This window comes from Boleophthalmus pectinirostris, unplaced genomic scaffold (assembly GCF_026225935.1).
Source record: "Boleophthalmus pectinirostris isolate CB_2022bp ecotype Guang Dong unplaced genomic scaffold, ASM2622593v1 HiC_scaffold_5, whole genome shotgun sequence".
Lineage (NCBI taxonomy): Eukaryota > Metazoa > Chordata > Actinopteri > Gobiiformes > Gobiidae > Boleophthalmus > Boleophthalmus pectinirostris.
Window position 1 is genome coordinate 15145633 of NW_026571404.1, and position 21207 is coordinate 15166839.

Sequence of the window (21207 nt, forward strand, 5' to 3'; positions counted from 1 at the left end):
AAAACTGCATAATAGTAAAAGAGAAGATATTGGTTTAAACAATATAAAATTGATGGCATCACAGTTATTCATAAATGTAACCAGCACAGACATTCAGACACAGCTCTAAAACTGTTTATCACTTGGTTTTTACCCAATATTTCATTAAACTCTCAGGCTACGTTTACACTGAAACGAATCACCGTATTGGAAACTATATATATAACTCCAGACACTTTGTTTCTGTGTCCACAATCAAAGCCTTCCCTATCCACACTGTAACTCGAAACCGCCTGAAACTCTAGTCACATGACTAGGCTGGCTTTACGTCGTCACAACGTTATGTGGGCGGTAAAAAAAAAAGGAAGTGGAGCACCAAGTTTGAAGTTGCAGCAGTCGATTTCGAGCCAAGGAAGATGGCATGCGTGAAAGTAGTAAGTAGTTCAAGCTACGCTGTTTATGGTTGTCTGTGGTTTGTTTAAACTGTTTTCCGCAGTAGCGTCACATGACTGATGTCACGAACCCAGCGAATCAGGAAGGCGCAAGTCACAGTGACATGGTCCAATAAGGACGGCAACTAGAGCTCCTACGTCAGCCTATCAACGTTTTCAGGTGTCCACACAGTGCCGGATCAGATGAATTCGTAGGAGCTGGCGGCACCAGATCATTCTGTCTCTGACACTTTTCCATCGGACTAGTGTGGACGAATACTGCATCCGCAACAAAAACGACTCAAATACATACTAGTGTGGATGGAGCCTCAGTGCAAAGTCTTACTGATTGATAAAGTATTTGTAAACATGTACCTGGATTTGTTAACCACAAGCTCGCCCTCGTGGTACCACTCCAGTGTCGGGGGCGGGACGGCGGTGAACTGACAGTGCAACATGGCCTCCTCATTTTTCAGCACCACCTGGTCTTCAGGGATGACCACCGGCCGCGGGACACTCTTATCTGTGAGAGACAAACAGCAGTCAGCACATCTGTGTATGAATAACAAATACATTCAATAAACACTTACAACTAATCACTATTATAGATGGTGAAATAGGATAATCATATGTAGTGTGTATGGCAAAATGTTGAGCAGGTATTATGATGACACAATGGTCACCAACAAATACTGCAAAAGACACATTTTCAGGAGCCTGTGAACAATACAAGCGTTCATGGGCTTTTTTAGGAGTTTTATTTTCCTGTGATGAACTGAAAAACTGTTGGTTAATACTAGCTGGCTTGTGCCTTGTGACTTGTGTAAAAGCACAAAGCATCTCACTTATTCTATTTACAGCTAGTCAGTTCTTGTGTTAAAATAAATCAGAAGAAGTCTAGCAAGTCGCAGACAGTGCAGTGCATACAGTTAGCATAGCACCCCCAGGGAATGTTGATGACATCCAAGTATCAATCCCAGTCTTGAAGATTTCAGATAGTTGTTACACAGTTCTCACAGTTCTGTTTTGTGGCTCCCTGCCTTTTGTGTGTCTGGAGGGAGGAACTACAGACACTAACACACCTATTGGTTTACAAAAAATGTCCAGGTGACAAAACTGAATTTTCTTTCGCAAAAGCATAACAATGAAAAACATGGCAGAACTAAAGGCACAGGCAGTTCAACACTGTGGTAAAACCATAATTTTTATAGATAACAGTTGTTAAATCTCTCATATTTTACATTGTCCTTTACGTTCCAGTGACTCTCATTTTACCCAATAAAACATTAACAGCTCCATCTGATCCCTGTATTCACATTCTTGACACTTTTCCGCTGCCAGCCTCCTGCTGTGGAGCTCGGGCCAAAGTCCTGGAATATCTGAGCTGACCTGCCAAAAACCGGGCTGTGTTGGTATACACAATACACTACTCTAACACTGCTGTGTTTATGAGCAATCACTACATGTTTAGAAAAATTTATGTGATTAAAAGTCTAGATCACAAAGCCAGAATTGCTCCTTGGGGATCAAATAAAGTAATCTAATCACTGCTCTAGGCCAGATCCTGAACAATGAGTGAGGAATAGTTACTGCTGTTCCTTTAGTCTCTCACTACAGTTACACCCATAGAACTACAATAAAATCTGGAAGGTGAACTCAAGATGGCGTCGTATTGTTTTCAGTGGCCTGTGCTCATTAGTGTATGGGCCCAAAAATAATATTCTTTTCCGCATTACTTCCTCAATATGGGCGAGCACCTCCCACTCGTGTAAAGTCTGTACGTGCACGGTGTGGAATGTTTGGACCAACCAGAGCGAGACCTGCAAGAGTGGGCTCAGGGCTGAGTCTTTAGACGCTTTGAAGATTTATAAAATATTAAAAGTTTATCTTGTGAAAATAGAAAACAATCCCTACAAAATCCGACCTTTGTGAAAGTTGTGGATGCCCTGTCAGCTGAACACAGACAGTTTAAATTCCTAAAAAATGCATTGCAGACCATGGGAGAATTCTTTCTGGGCCCAAGTTCCCTGGAGCTGCAGTACCTGGAGTGGCCACTAGTCAGAGAAGAATGCCTTATCCAGTTTTTATTATAGATTCATGGTCCACCAAAATACAAAAGCAACTCCTGAACTAAAATAAATAATAGTGAGGTGTACAGGGTCTTTAAAGCAGCTCTTAAGTACAAAATGAGATCGCTGCCTGCATCTAATTATAATGCATTTTATTGTCCAAGAACCAGGAAGTGTGCTGTTAGCATGCTAGATGTTGTTAGCTCTATTGTCACAGCAAACTCCACTCTGGTACCTGAAAGTTCAGAACAGCGTGTATAAACTTGTAGTGAATAATCCTAGAAGATGCTAGAAGTGCATTAGAACCACTGCAAATTTAATCTTAAGTTATTTCTCACTTTCCTAATGTCAAATACATGAATTCTGTGTTTGATGTTAACAGTGCATTGTGTAACTTTTCTTGTGGATGCTTTTTTGAACCCCAACCAAAAAGTTACACAGTGCGCGTTGAAGAAAATCAGGTACGGCGACTTTAAGTAAATGGAGCGATTGTGGGACGTCCCAGGTCGTCTAGACATTAGACATTGAAAACCAGTCTGTCTGTCCTTAAGGTATAGGCATCTACATAATAGGAGGTGGCAATTTAGTAACTTAAAACCCCAGTGTAAAGCTTTCTTCCTGCGCAGGTGCTAAGAAACGCGCGTCTCCGTGTGTGTGTGACTAATTGAACTAAAGTGTGGCTCAGGTTGCACAGGCAGGTGGCTGCAGTAAAAGGGGAAATCTGTCTCACAGTGGCTTTGATTTATAATTAATTTTCACACTTTTTACTAGAATTCTTATGATATTGTCACATATCTATTATTCAAATTACAAAAAACATGTCAGCGGTTATAGGAAAGTATTGATCACAATGTAATTTATATTGAAATAAAGAAATGTCAAAGGTGAATGTCAGTGGCTTTATACAAGTACACACAATGTTGAATTAATGAACATGTGTTTTCTTTGTCATTTCCAAATATTTGCCCAAGATTTATTAAGATTATTGAAAGTGTAAAAGCGTTACTGCTATGCATTAATTCAGGGGTCCCTAATCCTAAAGTCGTGGACTGGTACCGGACTGTGGGACGTTTGGCACATCTAAACTAGAACTAAAACCAGGACTAAACCAGGACTAAACCAGGACTAAAACCAGGACTAAACCAGGAAACTAAAAATCAGGACTAAACCAAGTCTAAACCAGCTGACTAAAACCAAGACTAAACCAGAACTAAAACCAGGAACTACAACCAGGAACTAAAACCAGGTACTAAACCAGGACTAAACCAGGACTAAAAGCCAGGACTAAAAACAAATCTAAACCAGGTCTAAACAAAAGGACTAAACCAGGACTAAAACCAAGAAACTAAACCAGGACTAAACCCAGGACTAAACCTAGGACTAAACCTAGGACTAAACCAGGACTAAACCAGGCCTAAACCAAGTCTAAAGCATGTTTAAAACCAGAACTAAAACCAGGAATAAACCAGGTGTAAACCAAGACTAAAAAGGACTAAACCAAGACTAAACCATAACTAATACCAGGACTAAACAAGGTCCAATCCAGGACTAAACAGACTAAACCAGGTCTAAAACAAGGACTAAAACAGGATTTAATCAGGACTAAACCATGTACTGCGTCTCCTCCTGTACGGCCCTGTTCCACGAAATATTATTGGACATAAAACCAGGCCATGGTGCAAAAAAGGGCTGAGGACCACTGCTTTAATTGATAAACATTATGTAATTGTGTTGTATATTGAAACTCATCCTGATTTTTATGTGTTTTTTATTTGCCAGTTGTTGATAAATTTAACCCTCGCCGAGCTTTGCCCAATGGTCTGTGAGCTCATAAAATCTACAGAGGTGTGAACAGTTATTCAACACCGGTCTGGGATGGATGTTGCTCAGAAATCCATTGCCTTTTCCATTTTTCCTTGGCCATAAACAATATAGAGACATTCAAATGAGGATGTACACTTTAATATATGAGACTGCGTGGGTGAGGAGGAAATGGGTGCGAAACATGCTCTTGGTAATCACATTAAAAATTCCTCTTCTTCCTTCGTCTTTCCGCTTGCTCTCTCTCAGCTAATGGTTTTCCACACTGGCAATTTACCTGTGCAGAGTGGAAAAATTCTGATGGATTTGACGTAATTTACCATCAGTTTAACAAGACAGGTCTCTTCAAGCGGCTAAGTGAAAAATATAACCAATGGATTTCACATATGCTCCATTTAATAGTGTTGTGAAATGAAACTAAATTAGACTAGATTACATAGGACATCAGGTCTTAAATTAGTGAGAAACAGGAGAGAATGTGGTGTCTTACAGTAGGAAATATGAGATAAATGTAAAAAAAAATCAAGTGATGATTGCAGAACCTAAGTAGAGAATAAAATAAAATATATTTAAATTTAGAATAAAAAATACAAAATAAAAATAAAAAATTCCCGCAACACTATTTTTTAAAACAGAAAAAATAAAAAAAAACTTTCAACATAAATAATTTCTTTAATATTGGCCTAAAATGTGGTCTCATAAGAATGCATCTGTAGATTGACTATTGATTGATTATGTATGTACTGTATGTATGTGTAACCCGATTGCCCCCCTTTTATTTTATTTATTTATTTTATTAGTATTTATTTTTATTGTATTTATTTATTTTATTTGCATTTATTTTTATTGTATGTATTTATTTTATTTGTATTTATTAGGATTGTATTTATTTTTTGTTGTATTTATTAGGATTTTATTTATTTTTAATTTTTTTATTTTTCTCATTCTTCATTTTATTTAAATTATTGGCTCATTAATATTTGTAGAATATTATTATTATTGTTGGCATGTATTTTTCTTTTCACACACTCTTAGTTTGATATTAATTCTATGTGAAAAAAATAAATAAAACTGCATATATATACTGTGGCTTACTGTATGTAGGGGGAAAGCACTGAAAAATAGCAAATTATTCCTTTTTTTTTTTCAGTATTGGGAACAGGTTCTTTTTGAAAAACCCAATTAAACCCGTTCAGCGAGTTCAGATTCTCACCTATAATGTTCAGAGTGAAGTTGCTGTTGCTGCACACGTGTCCCGCTGCGTTCTTGGCACAGCAGTAGTAAACTCCGTTATCGTCCACAGACGCACTCTTCAGGCTCAGGGTGCGCTCCTTGTTGTTGATCTGATGGGTTTTCTCCGTCAGCTTCACTCCATTTTTAAACCAGTGACACGTGGGACTAAATGAGAGAGGAAGAGACGAGAGGTCAGGTATGATTGATCAAGGAAAGGGAAGAAGAGAGAGGGAGAGGAGACAGAGAGAGAGAGAGAGACAGAGACAGAGAGAGAGAGACAGACCAGAGAGAGAGAGAAAGAGAGAGACAGAGAGAGAGAGAGAGAGAGAGAGAGGAAGACATAGAAGAAGAGAGACAGACAGAGAGAGAGAGAGAGAGAGAGAGAGAGAGAGAGAGAGAGAGAGAGAGAGAGAGAAGAAGACATAGAGAGAGAGACAGACCAAGAGAGAGAGAGAGAGAGAGAGACAGAGAGAGAGAGAGAGAGAGAGAGACAGAGAGAGAAGAAGACATAGAAAGAGAGACAGACCAAGAGAGAGAGAGAGAGAGAGAGACAGAGAGAGAGAGAGAGAGAGAGAAAGAGAGAGAAACAGACAGAGAGCCAGAGAGAGAGAGAGAGATAGAGAGACAGAGATAGACAGAGAGCGAGAGACAGAGCGAGAGACAGAGAGAGAGAGAGAGAGAGAGACAGCAAGAGAGCGAGAGAGAGAGACAGACATACACAGAGGCAGGAGAGACAGACAGAAAGAGAGAGAGACAAAGAGAGAAACGGACAGAGAGCCAGAGAGAGAGAGAAAGATAGATAGAGAGACAAAGAGAGCGAGAGACAGAGAGAGAGAGAGCGAGAGAGAGAGAGAGAGAGAGAAGAGAGACAGAGAGTGAGAGACACACACAGAGACAGAGAGATAGAGACAGACAGAAAGAGATACAAACAGACAGAGAGAAAGAGACAGACAGAGAATGAGACAGAGAGAGGCAAACAGAGAGAAACAGACGGATAGAGAGAGCAAGACACAGAGAGAGAGAGAAACACACACACAGAAAGCATTAGAGAGACAGAGGGACATAGAGAGACACCAAAAGGGAGAAACAGAAACAGGGAGGGACAAATAGGAGACGGACAAAGACAAATAGGGAGAAACAGACAGAGGTAGAAAGAGGGACAGAGAGAGAAAGAGGACACACAGACTGAGAGGGAGGGACAGAAAGAGGGAGACATAAAGAGAGAGAGAGAGCGAGACAAACAGAAGTAAGAGAGGGACACAGAGGGACAGAGAGAGTGAGAGGGACTCAGGCTTGATTGATGAAGTGAGAGAAAGAGAAAGGATATATAAGCGACAGTATGAGGAGATGAATGGACAGAAGAGCGCCACTGGAGCATGGGAGAGGCCAACACAAACACTGGAGTAGGTTTTCATGGACTCTTCAGATGTGTGACCTTTGAACTTTGAGCCTGAGTTAAGGGTGAAGTGAGGAGAAGAGGATCGCAGTAACCAATACATTGTCAACAAGATAAAATGACAAGTGCTGTTTTTGAAAATGCCGAATATAGTACACTGTCCATAACAGGACTATAGTTATTGCAAAATATCCCCCACTTTTAGTGAGATAATACAATTTGAGATATATTTTTGTTGATCACTGACCCGTTGGGAGACTTACCGAGGATGTCCGTCGATGTGGCAGCGAAGAGTGACTGTGACTGAGCTCTCGATCTCTCTCTCTGAAGCAGGCTCTTTCAGGGTCACGCCTCCACTCTCCAGCCCTGAACAAAACAGAGAGAGGGGTATTTAACAAGATTTATTTGCACTATCATCTAGTCAATTATGTTTTTTTTATTTTACTTTGTTGTCAGCACTAAACCTCTAATATATTTTTATTGGTTCTTTAATTTGTTTTTGTCCTTTATGAAATAAGTTAAAAAAAAACTACTTCCTAAATTATTATAGGCAAATTCTCTGTTATTTAATCGTCCAGAGTTTATAGAGATAAAATGTTTTTAATTTTGCACGACTGCTGAACCTACATGACCTCCATAGAGCCAGAAACTACTGACTCTATGGTCAAATTGAAGTAATATCAGCCATGAAGAAAAGGTCCAGTATTATCATTTCAGTCATTCATCTAAGTAGCTTTTAGTTTGTCCCCTGCAGTTCTTTTGTGGAGGACACACAGCTCTGTACAAGTGGTACACGGCATGAGGGAGGGAGACAGAGAAAGAGAAAAGGGAGAAATAGGGGAAGAGAGAAAGTAAGAGGGAGATGGAAAGATAGAGACAGAGAGAGAGAGATTGACACAAAAAGAATGAGAATGAAAAGGGATAGAAATAGAAATAGAAAGCGAGAGAGTGCGAGATAGAGAGAGTACAGGAGAGGAGAGAGAACAAGCGATAGAGAGATGGGGAGAGAGAGAGTAGCAGTAGTTAAGTGGCCGCATGTGTCTGCTCTAAAGGACAGACAGAGGCTAAAGCTGCAGGGAGCATCAGGCCTCAGCACATCCATCACAGGGACGTGCCTTTATACGGCTTTTACAGGTTTTTAATGAACACTTCACTGACCCGCTGCGAAAACAGACATTCTGAAATCAAGACAGACATCTAGAAAAGGGGAAATGAACACTAAGCCTATTTAGATCACTGTCAAGCAGACACTAAAATCAAAATAATGACAATAATTGAAAAATTGCAAATGGAAAATGGCATTATTGCACAAAGCTTCAACTACAATATAATAATTTGATCAAAGTTGACATTTGTGTTGTTTTTTTTTTCAAATGTAACTTCTTAAAAAAATATTCTAGGTATAGTTCAAGATAGGCCAATGGTTTGTTAGGAAGTACTGTTATATTGTGAAGCAGAGTCCTGTACCGGGTCAGGTACTCGCAAATAGTTGGTGGAATGGGCCGGTAGTGATTACACACGGGCAGGCCAGGACTACACCAGGACTAAATCAGGACTAAATCAGGACTAAATCAGGACTAAACCAGGACTACACCTGGACTACACACTACACCTGGACTACACCTGGACTACACTTGGACTACACTTGGACTACACTTGGACTTGAGAGAGAGAACCCCGAGCCCACGCTTAGCCCTGTGGTTTAGTCCTCCAGTACAAAAGTGCTGCATCTTGATTCGTAATTGTTTCATTTCATTTCATGATTGTAATTCTTGAAGTCGTAACTCAGTTCATATTCTGATCCATGATTCAGTTAGAATACTTTTAATTTGTGTGTGATTTATCACGGACATGGGCGGGTAACAGGTGGAATGTTAACGGGTCCGGGAAGATGCAGGTTTAACTTTGATATAATAACAGGTTAGCGGGTGGGGGCGGTGCAGTACTGCACGGGTGCGGTTCTCCAAAAATGGACCCCTGCAGGACTCTATTGTAAAGCATCTAACATAGTGCTATAAAATGGTTAATTATTAATATTATTACTCAACTGTTTATGCCAATTATGAAGATAGAGGCAATGGATTTCATATGAACCATGCATAATACATGACTCTCTATATAAAATCCAGTAATTCACTCACACAACACATCCATACATAGGCAAAGTGCGTGAAGTGTCTTGTCCAAGGACACAATGACAGTATACAACGGTTAGAATCTACTTGCCAACCTTGGAAAAGCAAACATGTAATTTTGTCATCCTGTTATCCTCAAACTATTCTTCTCAAAAGCCGATTGTGAAACTGAACTTCTTGACTCCACCACTGTAGATTTACAACTGTGTCCTTACATTTATAGTGCATTGGTCCAGACATGCTCTTCGTACCTGTTCGTCTGGTCCCCCTCACATCAATATTATTACACTTTTACAGCATTTTGTACACTCGATCGATAACGCCACTGACAACCATAGAAACAGCATTGATTTTTACCCCAATGAATCCATCTCGGCTCAGGCAGAAGAAGCTTTTTAATCATAGAAATGACAAAAGCTGCCACCATTATCCCCATGTCATAGATCATTTTGACAAAACCTCCCTAAAAAGATCTGTCAGACATTGTAAAGCTGCACTGTGTAACATTTCTGGCTAGAGATTCCACCACCTGCTTGTATTTATAGAGATGCCACTGCTTTGCCAGGAAAGTACGGTTTTTAACTTTTCTATCTCCATGGAGACGAGAATCTGACGTGACAAGGATCAGATCTATGGAGAGGTGACCCTGCTCACAGTGAGAATGCATGTTTTTATAAATCACTAAAACATCTATAGTTAAATGAAGAAAAAAAAAAGATCTGAAGGCCATAAAGTGGGACATTTCTGATTAAGCAAGTGTAGATGTAAAAGTAGTTTTAATTGTAAAAATTGATTTTGACGGTCACCAATCAGAAATACTACAAATAATATACAATGATCACAATGCTAATGAAGGAGTTTGGATCTTGAATCTAAAGCTACATTCAGACTGCAGCCTGAAGTGACCCAAATCTGATTTTTTCACTCCTATGTGGCCTGTATCTGATAACTTTAATGACAGTCTGAACCACACAGATCAGATTTTTTCAAATGCGACCCAGGAAACTTGGATATGTGCTCCTAAAACCAATACATGTCCGATCTTTTGACATGCGACTTCAGTCTGAACGGCCAGGTCACATTCATCCCACCTACACGCCAGGTTCGGGGACTAGTCAATGGAGGGAGAGCGAGGTTAGAGAGTTTATTAATATTTTGGGGGGGATCGCTGTATTCAGACCAAATTGGAGGGGTCTTATCGGAACTGAGCAGTTTTTGAAATGATTGCCAAAAAAATGTGCAAGCGCGGCTACAGGCGGTCCTGGATCCAATGTCAACGAAAAAAGAGCCTGTGAGTCAAACACAAAGATGCTAAAGACTCAAACAAACGAAGCGCTGTGGACATGTAACCTGTCCAATTTACGAAAAACTGGACCGTATTTTGGGAGACAAGCCCAGTGTTTAGGATACTTCTGTAAACACTGAGCACGCTCGCTGTGTGTGACGACCTCGTGTCCTCCAATGTGCATGCGGGACACTTCTGGGGCATTTAAAGTTCACACTGAAGATCAAGTGTGAAAGAACAAATTGAGCATTAAGCCCTGCAGTCTAAAGTGCACGCAGGGCTGCAAAATATATCATAGTATCAATTTTCATAGTATAATATTAAGTATCAAGATTGTAATGTTCATATTAACTATACTTATTATCTCTAAAAAACATTAAAATATCATGACGGTTATCGAATATCACTTTTCGTACCGTACAGAGCTAACTGAGTTCATTAAGTTGTCAGCAGTGTGTCAGAAAAAGCGCCCATGCACTTCTATGGGATTCCCCTTTCCTTGTTGATGCGTGTTAACAATCCAAATACTCATAAAAGGGGACATATAATTGTTGTTTATGGCACGCTATAATGATTGTGGTGTGTCAGGCAGTAACAGTGCAGACCGTGTGGTAACAGAGTTTGGCCCTGTTTGTTTGGGTTACAACCAAATAACTTGGGGATTTTGGGGAAGAAACCAACATGAAATCTTTGTCAACCAAAAGGCAAAGATGCTATACATGTTTAAAGTCATGTCTTTTTTGGTCTGGATTATCTATATGCTTGTCTGTTATTGACCAATCATGGTTTCACAGTTTGATTTTCTAATTTCCGGTTGGTTAAATTTAAAAAAATACTTTAAATACTGTGAAATGACTGCTGTTGTGATTTGGAAATATGCTAAACTGAATTCATGTGTAATATCTGTATCGTTTCCGTGGATAGGACCATTAGCCTTCATAAATTTGTCTGGGTAGATTAACAACTGTTTTGTATTAGAATGATAATGCAATGTCTAAAAAAATATTATTTAAAATTCATACACTTTGATTTATTTTGACTATAGGTCATAATCTAATCTGCATAGTAACAGCAGCAATTTTAACAAACTTTCCTCCATTAAATATTAAATGCATTGTTTTTCTTTGAGTATAATGCAGCAAATTTCTAATACAAAAAAATCTGTCATAACTCGGGATGTAACAATAACTGAAATATTGTGATATCGTATTATAAAGGGTTTCTCATTAATATCGTGGGCTGTCACAATATATCGAATCACAAGTTAAATTGCTTAAATGCAGTGTTTTATAGTAGTAACAGCCAAGAAACATAGGGAACTCCATATACCATGATTCATTTCAGTGCAGACAACATGAACGAAATATGTTGTTTTTACTTATTCTTGGGATTATGACTTGCATTGAGTCTGGTTAAGGTATTTTAAAAGCAATAAGTATCCTACCTATAATAGCTTCCCCAAAACTTATCGCAATAAATATCATACCATGAGATCCATATCATGATAAAACTGTACTGTGAGATTTGGATATTTGGATATGGATTTGGATCGTTACATCCCACGTTAGTCTAAAAATCTGCTCCAAAACATCAGTATAATCTTCTTTACCATTGATCTGCAGTCTTTTCATTGCTGTATTCCCTGGTCTCACGTCAGATGAGCCGGTTCAGTGCTTAGCCTTGCTGTGAGGTTATGGAGGTGGTTAGAGAAACACCTGTCAGGCTGAATTACACAGGAAGCAGGCCCCGGTGGCTCATGGGAAATGGCAGTAACAGCTAGCATGCTCATAGCCCCATATGAGGCTAGCAGTGCTCATTAGTTTCTCTCCTACCAGATGCCCCCAGTCTGCAGCATTACCATTAGAGTCTACGGGGGCTCAGCTGACGATGTTGTTAGCGAGGTGAAATGAGGCGTGTAGCCCTAAGCGTTAAGCACAGAGCTGGGTACATGTCAACAGGTTTAAAAAGGCTACGAACAAAGAAAAGGTGTGTCAATGAACCAAAATACAAACGAACCATCAAGAAGCAACTGTAGGAAATCAATGACCTGTGCAAAGGTATTGAGGCCACCTAGCATCGGTAAAGATATCCATGCATTTCAGAACAAGAAAAAATTAGGACGACTGCCAGAACGATTAACAATTTTCAAAAGTATTATGTCTTTTGAATGGGAAAAAGTCTTCAAAATGTTGCTTACGTATAACAGGAAGCTGAAACTAGTCAACAGTGCCCAGACTAGGGATGGGCATTCGATTAAACTTTATTAATTGATCAGGAGACCATCGATTTTCAATTAATCATTACTATTACTATTACTAATCTGCATAAATAAACTCAACTTTACAACATATAAACCATAATCTCTACAGAGCCACATCAGCCGTTTGAGATTACAATGTGTTTAATGCAGGTTAGCGCACATGTGTTTACTTTTACAGAAACTAAACTTAAAACTGCATGACTCAACTGAATAAACTATAAGCGAAAAAAACAGCTCCTTGTGCGCTTTTCCTTGTGCACTGATGTGGTTCAGCTTCTGTCAGACTAAAAGGACATGACTCAGTGGAATATGACTGTTCTTTCAGTGACAAAGGGACGATGATGATGCTGATGGTGAGTCTTTTATGTTTGTATATTGTGTTGGAGATGGTTCATGTTTTCAAATGCAGGTTTAGCATGCACTATGACAAAAGTGAGATACTGATGTGTATGTCAACTAGGGATGGGCATGATTAGTCGGTTAATCGATAATTGATCATTAAGAATTTCATCGATTACGTTCATTTTAATCGACAAACCGAATGTAGGTTGCTGTGCATAGGGTGACTAAACGGGGGTCCATACATGTAGCTCTCTGCACTCAGAAGGAGCGAGCAGCATATTTAACGATGACTTGTACAAGAAATTCCACGCTTTCCGTTCCGGTCGGGACAAGTGGGAGGCCATGTGCACAGTGTACAAAGCAGCACATATGTTTCGGTGTCCAGTGGGAAAAAGCTTTGCCAGGTGAGAGTCGCGCAATGTCGATGACGAGTCCCCACCCCACCTCCCGTACGGTGTCCTGGTTTGACAAACGCAAATATGGTCACACTAACCTCTATTCCACTGAGTCATGTCTTTTAATCCGATAGAAGTTGACCGCATCAGCGCACAAGAGCTGTATTTTTTATCTTCGCTTAGTTTATGCAAATTTGCGATGCGGTTTTATGTTTTGTTTCTGTGAGACTTGTGCAAAACTGAATTAAACACATTATAATCTCAAACGGGCTGATGTGGTTCTAGAGTGGTTATGGTTTATATGTCGTAAAGTTGAATTTATTTAGATAGATAGATTTATTTATTGTCATTGTATGAAATACAACGAAACTTCAGCAGAGCAGATCTGTAGCAGTAAAAATTTACAATATATACACACATCCTCACATCCATACCAATAAAAAAAACAAAAACATTTATTAAATAAAATAAATAGATTATTGCACTGAGTCCCTTCAGGTCTTTTATCTGTGCCTGTGCCCTTGGAGCACGTCCACTGCTCGTGGATAGAAGCTGTTCCGCAGCCTGTTTGTGCGTGTGAGGGGAGTTTGAAGTCTTCCTGGGGGGAGAGTATGGAAGAGGCAGTTCCTGGGGTGTGTGGGGTCCTGCAAAATGTTGGAGGCCCGTGTGTGGAGACGTGAAGAGTAGATGGTGTCCAGGTTCGGGAGTGAGGAGCCCACCACCTTTTCAGCTGTTCTCACCACTCGCTGCAGGTCCTTCCTTTCAGCAGCTGTGCAGGCTCCATACCATGATGTACAGCAGTACGTTAGAACGCTTTCGATGGTGCACCGGTAAAAGTTGGTTAGGAGCTTCTGGGAGAGCCCGTTCTGGCGGAGTGTTCGTAGAAAAAACAGTCTCCGCTGGGCACGCTTTATAACGCTGATGGTGTTTAGGCTCCAGGTTAGATTCTCACCGATCTCCACACCCAGGAACTTAAAGTTGGAGACCCTCTCTACCTCTTCTCTGTTGATGTAGAGGCCAATGTGATGGGGAATGCATTTGTTTTTCCTAAAATCAATTATCATTTCTTTAGTTTTCTTTGTATTTAAATGCAGGTCATTGTCTTTACACCAGGAGATCAGTGTCAGGACCTCCTCCCTGTAAGCAGCTTCATCATTGTTTGTTATGAGCCCCACAATAGTTGTGTCATCAGCAAATTTGATGACAGTGTTGGAATTATGGTGTGCTACGCAGTCATATGTGAAGAGGGAGCAGAGAGCTGGGCTCAGGATGCAGCCCTGAGGCAGACCTGTACTCAAAGTGATGGTGGAGGACAAATGCTGGTCAATTCTGACGTGCTGACGTCTGTTGGTCAGGAAGTTCTTTATCCAGAGACACAAGAGGGGTGAGAGGCCAAGATTGAGCAGTTTATTAAACAGTTTGGTTGGGCTGATAGAGTTAAATGCAGAGCTGTAATCCACAAATAGCATCCTGACATAACTGTTGGGAGTTTCCAGGTGCGTCAGAGCAGCGTGCAGTGCAGCGCAGATGGCATCGTCAGTGGATCTATTGGTTCTATATGCATATTGATGCCTGTCCAAATTTGGGGAAATGCATGATTTGATATGAAATAAGACTAGCCTCTCAAAGCATTTCATGATTACCGGAGTGAGAGCAATTGGCCGGTAATCATTCATGCAGGTGACAGCTGAGGTTTTGGGCACTGGTATAATGGTGGCTGATTTAAAAGAGCTGGGAACAGTGGCCTTCTTTAGTGACAGGTTAAATATGTTTGTGAATACTGGGGCAAGCTGATCAGCACATGCTTTCAGTACCCTACCTGTCACTCCATCGGGTCCTGCAGCTTTGTTGCAGTTGATGTGAAGCAGCTCTTCATTTATGCAGATTAGTAGTGCAGATGGTAATAATAATGATGATCATTTTAATATAAAAACGTTAATAATTAATCGATAATCGATCGTTAATTCTTCCGACGATCGATTAAGAAAATTTCATCGAATACCCATCCCTAATGTCAACGCACTCATTGAGGGATTTAGTGATCTCCAAGGTGGTGTGCCAGAGCCCAAACGTGGGACTTGAGCTCCAGCTCCAGTGTTTGCATCAAACGCAGCCTTGTCTCCTTACGCTACGCTAAGCACAGCAACCTACTTTCAGTTTGTTGATTAAAAATGAACGTAATCGACGAAATTCTTAATGATCAATTATCGATTAGTCGACTATTTATGCCCATCCCTAGCCCAGACCATGACTCAAACTCAAAACCTTCTTGTTTAGAGGTAAATGCTTTTCAATAAAACACATCACCACATACACAAAACTATAATAGTAAATAATCTGTTCTTTAGTGATTTAAATTAGATTATCCTCAAAACTGTCTTGATTCTAAACAGGGAGGTATCCAGCTTACTCCAACTACTCATTTGGACAAACTTTTCACTTTTTTTAAGGATTTTCAAAAGAGTTTTTAAGGATTTTAAACACTTTACTATACAGTAGAATAGCATGTGGCTCTTCGTCTCATTCAAGGTCGTAGCTGTCAATGGTAAGAATGAAACAGAGAAGGATGTGATGAAGGCTCAGGACCCTGGGGCCAGATGCTGCAGACCTGTTATTAGTGAAACCAAACAGGGAAACTCTGACTCACTACACACTGGAGTATACACCAATGTGTATGTGTGTATATACATGTGTGTGTATGTGTCTGTGTGTGATCATATAAAGATTGTGTGAGTAATTTATGGAGTTGGAGGAGGCCATGTTTGAACTTGTCCTTCAGAACAGGTGGGAGTTTGACTGATCATGTGACTTTAGACTGGTTCACACACACACACACGAGCCGAGGCTTGAGCTAAACAATAATACAACCAGCTTTAATCTTTTCTAGTAGAAAAACTGTGGAGTTGTGATATTGCTTTGTCTGGAGTCTTCCATCACATGCATAAAGAAACCCTGTGGTTGTATCTGCTATATATTTATCCCTGTTGGGCAAGTTACTTCAAAACTGTAATGCATTATTTATTACTCGTTACTGTAATTTCAAAGTAATTTGTTACATTACAATATTACTGCATTTAAATATAAGGTATTACACAACTATTGCAGCACTTTTAAGTTACTCTCACCAAAATAACTGTCATTGATCGTCAAATAATCAGCGAGCAAAGAAGCCGAACTTTTGCCAGGACTAAACCAGAGCTGAACCAGAGCTGAACCAGCGCTTAACCAGAACTGAACCAGCGCTTAACCAGAACTGAACCAGAACTGAACCAGAACTGATCCAGAACTGAACAAGAACTGAACAAGAACTGAACAAGAACTGAACAAGAACTGAATCAGAAATAAACTAAGACTAAACTGGGCCTAAACCAGGACTAAATCAGAATTGAACCAAAGCAGAATCAGAGCTAAACCAGGGCTAAACCAGGGCTAAACCAGGACTGAACCAGGGCTAAACCAGGGCTAAACCAGGGCTAAACCAGGGCTAAACCAGGCTAAACCAGGGCTAAACCAGGACTGAACCAAGACTGAACCAAGACTGAACCAAGACTGAACCAAGACTGAACCCGGACTAAACCGGACTAAACCGTGGACTAAACCGTGGACTAAACCGTGGACTAAACCGTGGACTGAACCGAGGACTGAACCGAGGACTGAACCGAGGACTGAACCGAGGACTAAAGTAGGTCTAAACCAGGACTACACTGGGTCTAAACCAAGTCTAAACCTGGACTAAACCAGGACTAATCTTGGACTAGGACATGGACCTGATATTTATAACCTGACACTTGTGAATCATTATGTTATAATTTGAATGTTTTAAATCGCAATATTCTTCTAAAACAACTTAATAAATTTTTTTTTTAAATCTGCTGACTTTTAGATTACAAAACTGTGGTGCACAATGGAAGCAGACATCACCATAAATGTCATCACAACAAAGAATCGGCGACGCTGATTGATAGTTCCAGATAAAATAATTTTATACTGTAGTTGGCACATATTATGGGATATAATAGACAAAATTACTGTCATTGTAAAATTTGGTCTTCATCACAAAACTGTCCACATTAAGCTGTAATTTACTTTGCAATAATTGACTTGAGCAGCTGCCTTCTGACCATATGGATAACTGCTCCAGGCGTCTGCTTTGACTGTATCCTCATCTGTCCTCATCAGTGAAGAGTGCGTTTCCGGCCTCTGCCTCCATCATAATAATTTAACCCCGTAATTACCCTATGATGTGCCAGGCCTGCCCCGCACTGCCCGCTACATTATGAAAAGGATTATGGGAGGAATTTGTCACTAATAGGTTCTGAAAAAGCGCCTTCTGCTTTGGCGAGAGGACAGCTGGAGAAACCTGAGGAAGTGTGCAAAGGCTGGTGCTAAAATGTAGGTCAATTTGGGGACTAAATTGGACATGTGTTTAGGCCTAACCAGCTGGAACACTTAATGGGTAAAGGGTGATAACAATTTAACAACCACAAGGCAATCTCTGTGTAAAAGTGCTGAAGAAAAATGTGTAAATTTCCAGGGTCACATGAGGTCATAAAATGTAACGAGATTATATGAGAATTTGATTATGGTTCACAATCAGGGTTATGTTGTTTAATTGTGCCTTTCAAATAATCACTTGTATTATTTATTGGGAGTAAAGCATCTCTATGGCAACGGGTAGTGTGCTTCTGAGCAAGACACTACATTCTGGTCACATGCAAGAGGGACGGCCTAAAATGTGACGATTTTGCTCACAGAAACAATAAATTTCATGAAATCTCGAGATGTTTATTAATCAAGATATGAGTGGGACTTTGCTGTACGAGTGAGTCATAAGAATGCAAATGATTCACCAAATTATCATCATATTTTCATGGGAAAGTGGTATAAATATGGATGAAACAATCTAGGCTTTTCAGTCGAGATACCAGTACCAACAAATACCAGTGTGGTGACCATTCTTCAAACAAAATTAACCAATTTCAAAAATGTCCCAATTTTGATCCTATTGTTTTTATCTATATATCTCTCCATCTATGTCTCCATCTATTTCTATCTCTCTCCATATATTTCTATCTCTCTCTCTCTCCATCTATTTCCATCTCTCCCCCCATCTCCCTCTCTCTCTCTATCTCCCCATCTCTATCTCCCCATCTCTCTCTCTCCCATCTCTCTCTCTCTCCCATCTCTCTCTCATCTCTCTCTCTCATCTCTATCTCTCATCTCTATCTCTCATCTCTATCTCTCTCTCTCTCTCTCTCTCCGTCTCTCTCTCTCTCGTCTCTCTCTCTTGTCTCTCTCTCTTGTCTCTCTCTCTCTCTCTCTCTGTCTCTCTCTGTCTCTCTCTCGCTCCATCTCTCTCTCTCTCTCTCATCTCTATCTCTCCATCTCTATCTCTTCTCATCTCTATCTCTCTCATCTCTATCTCTCTCATCTCTATCTCTCCGTCGTTCTATCTCTTCATCTCTCTATATCTCTCTCCATCTCTATCTCTCTATCTTTCTATCTCTCCATCTCTCTCTCCCTCCAGCTATCCATCCATCCATTCATCCATCCATCTCTCTACATCTCCATCTCTATCTCTCTCTCTCTCCATCTATCTCTTTATATCTCTATATCTATAACAGCATGGGATCTGGTAAATCAAGCATAATAATCATAAAACGTTTAATTGATCGGCCTCACAATACGATATCCAATCTCTATATAACACGTCCACGTCTAACTAGAACAGCAGTTCAGACAGAGATGATTACAGCTGAAGGACACTGACTGACAGCAGCACATGGGCACGTACTGCCTTCATCTGAAAAAAGCTCAGATTTGAAGAGCGTGACGGTGCGAGTGAGGAGCTGTTAGACAAAGTGTCAGATTTTATCATGTGTGGAGGATGGAGGTCAACAGGAGTACGGCAACATGGAAGGACAAAAACTACACGGGCAAAAAACACTGCTTTAAGACTTTAACAGTCTTGTTTTGAATAGAGTGAGGTGACAGCATGAAGAAACTAAAATAACAGCACATAAACTGAAATTCCCACATCGCATCAAACATAAAAGCAGGTCTTAAGGAGCAAGTAAGAAAAAAAGGTTAATTTAATAGTTTAAACAAAAAAAAAAAAGCCATAATATATTGATAGAAGTCAGTCAATTGCACATCTAAAATAGTCTAAAATTGTTGCTGCGTCCATTGAAGATTAAAGATTAAAACCTCTCTAAAACTGTAGCAGAAAGCAGGAAAGTCATCTCCAGAGTCAATATTATTAGTATCCCATTTTACGGTGTGCAGGACGGATGTAGTTTACCTTTAAAATGCAGCATCTCTCAGCCTTTAAAAGCCTCCAGTGCATAATATAGCTGTAGTACTCCCACGTAATCAGATGAGATCAGTGTGAGTGTGTCTTATTTAAAGATTTAACAGGAGAGCGGAGCTGCTCTGTGCATTTTCTACACTTCAATTCAACTTTTATTAGCACTGTCAGATCACATCGTCTTATGGGAAAAGAGACACAGGGATGCACTGCTGAGGTATATGAATACATTTATAAACCCCAGAATATTTTTAATATAAATTCCTGAATACTATTAGGACACTATCAAAACAATTATGGTAGTTATGTAATTTTCAATCACTCAACCAATGGACCCAAGCAAGAGAACAGGAATAAAAGCGCAAATATTCACTCAAAGCAAGTGAAATAGCCTCTCGATAAGTTTTGTTCTAGCTTTTCTGTCAGGAAAAAGATTATATCACAATTAATTCTTCCCATTTTTGATTACTGTGATATCTTTTATCAAAATATTACAACTTCTATCCTCCAACCACTCAGTGTTTTCTATAACAGTCTGTGCAGATTCATTCTCTGTTGTCCCTTCAGAACTCACCGCTGTGTGATGTACCACCAGCTGTCCTCCCCATGTCAACTTCACTGGTTATTATTTATCTTTAAATGCATTAATCTCAGTCATCCTGAACATCTCAAACAATATTTAATTCTATTCAGATCCTCTTACAGTTTAAGTCACGCAGATCAGATATTTTTTGTTGTCCCAAGAGTCAAAAAACAAATAGGAAAACACTCATTTAAATATAAAGTTTCCTCTGACTGGAACAATCTTCCCTCATCGATTTGCGCATTAACTTCTGTCCCTTCATTTAAAAATGTTCTGGTTCAAAACTTACATATTCCCATGTAATTGTTTTTTATCATTTTGTTGTTCATCTTGATGTATTTTGTGACTATATTTGAACTCAGATTTGATTTATTATGTGTCTAACAGTCAAGTGTGAGTGTGTGTGTGTGTGTGTATGGTTGTGTTGATTTTGTTGTTTTTGATGTTTATTTGTATTTATGCAGCCGACTGTCTGCCCTACGGTATCTGTCTTTTGCTGTTGTAACTATGATGTTAGTACATTTCGAAAACAAGATGGCAAGACATCTCAAGGGGCTTATCCTCCAAACAAATAAATTCATATTTTGCTCATAATTATTAGCAGTACAGATGAAGTAATTATAATTGCGTTTATTAGCATTAGTATCACTTTTAATGTATTCCAGTTCAGACCCATGTACAGTAAAACTATACAATGGAAATACTATTTTGATTGTTACATACAAGTACATTTTACATCTTCTTGGGAAATTATGATTAAAAATAGTACTTTGACTTGTATTATGTTTGAGTACCCCCACCCTCAAGTACAATAGTGTCATGTCAACCTTAAAATCCAACATGTCCGACCGCACGTGGTCATAAACTAATAGCGATAAAAACCTGCTGTTGGGACAAAAGACTAAGCCGCGTCTGAGTCAGAAAGCGTGAGGTAAATTACAACAACTCCGCAGCCAGGACGGACCCGCCAC

General features: G+C 39.7%; 1 protein-coding gene across 1 annotated transcript in view; it reads right to left on the reverse strand.

Annotated features, from left to right (window-relative positions):
- ptk7b (protein tyrosine kinase 7b) overlaps positions 1-21207 on the reverse strand; it is a 168265-nt gene that overhangs the window by 28027 nt on the left and 119031 nt on the right. Inside the window, exons 3-5 of the mRNA XM_020933525.2 lie at positions 7193-7295; positions 5514-5698; positions 786-933 (exon numbers count right to left, since the gene is read on the reverse strand). Of these exons, the coding sequence (XP_020789184.1) occupies positions 786-933; positions 5514-5698; positions 7193-7295 (436 nt within the window). The remainder of the gene's footprint in view (positions 1-785; positions 934-5513; positions 5699-7192; positions 7296-21207) is intronic.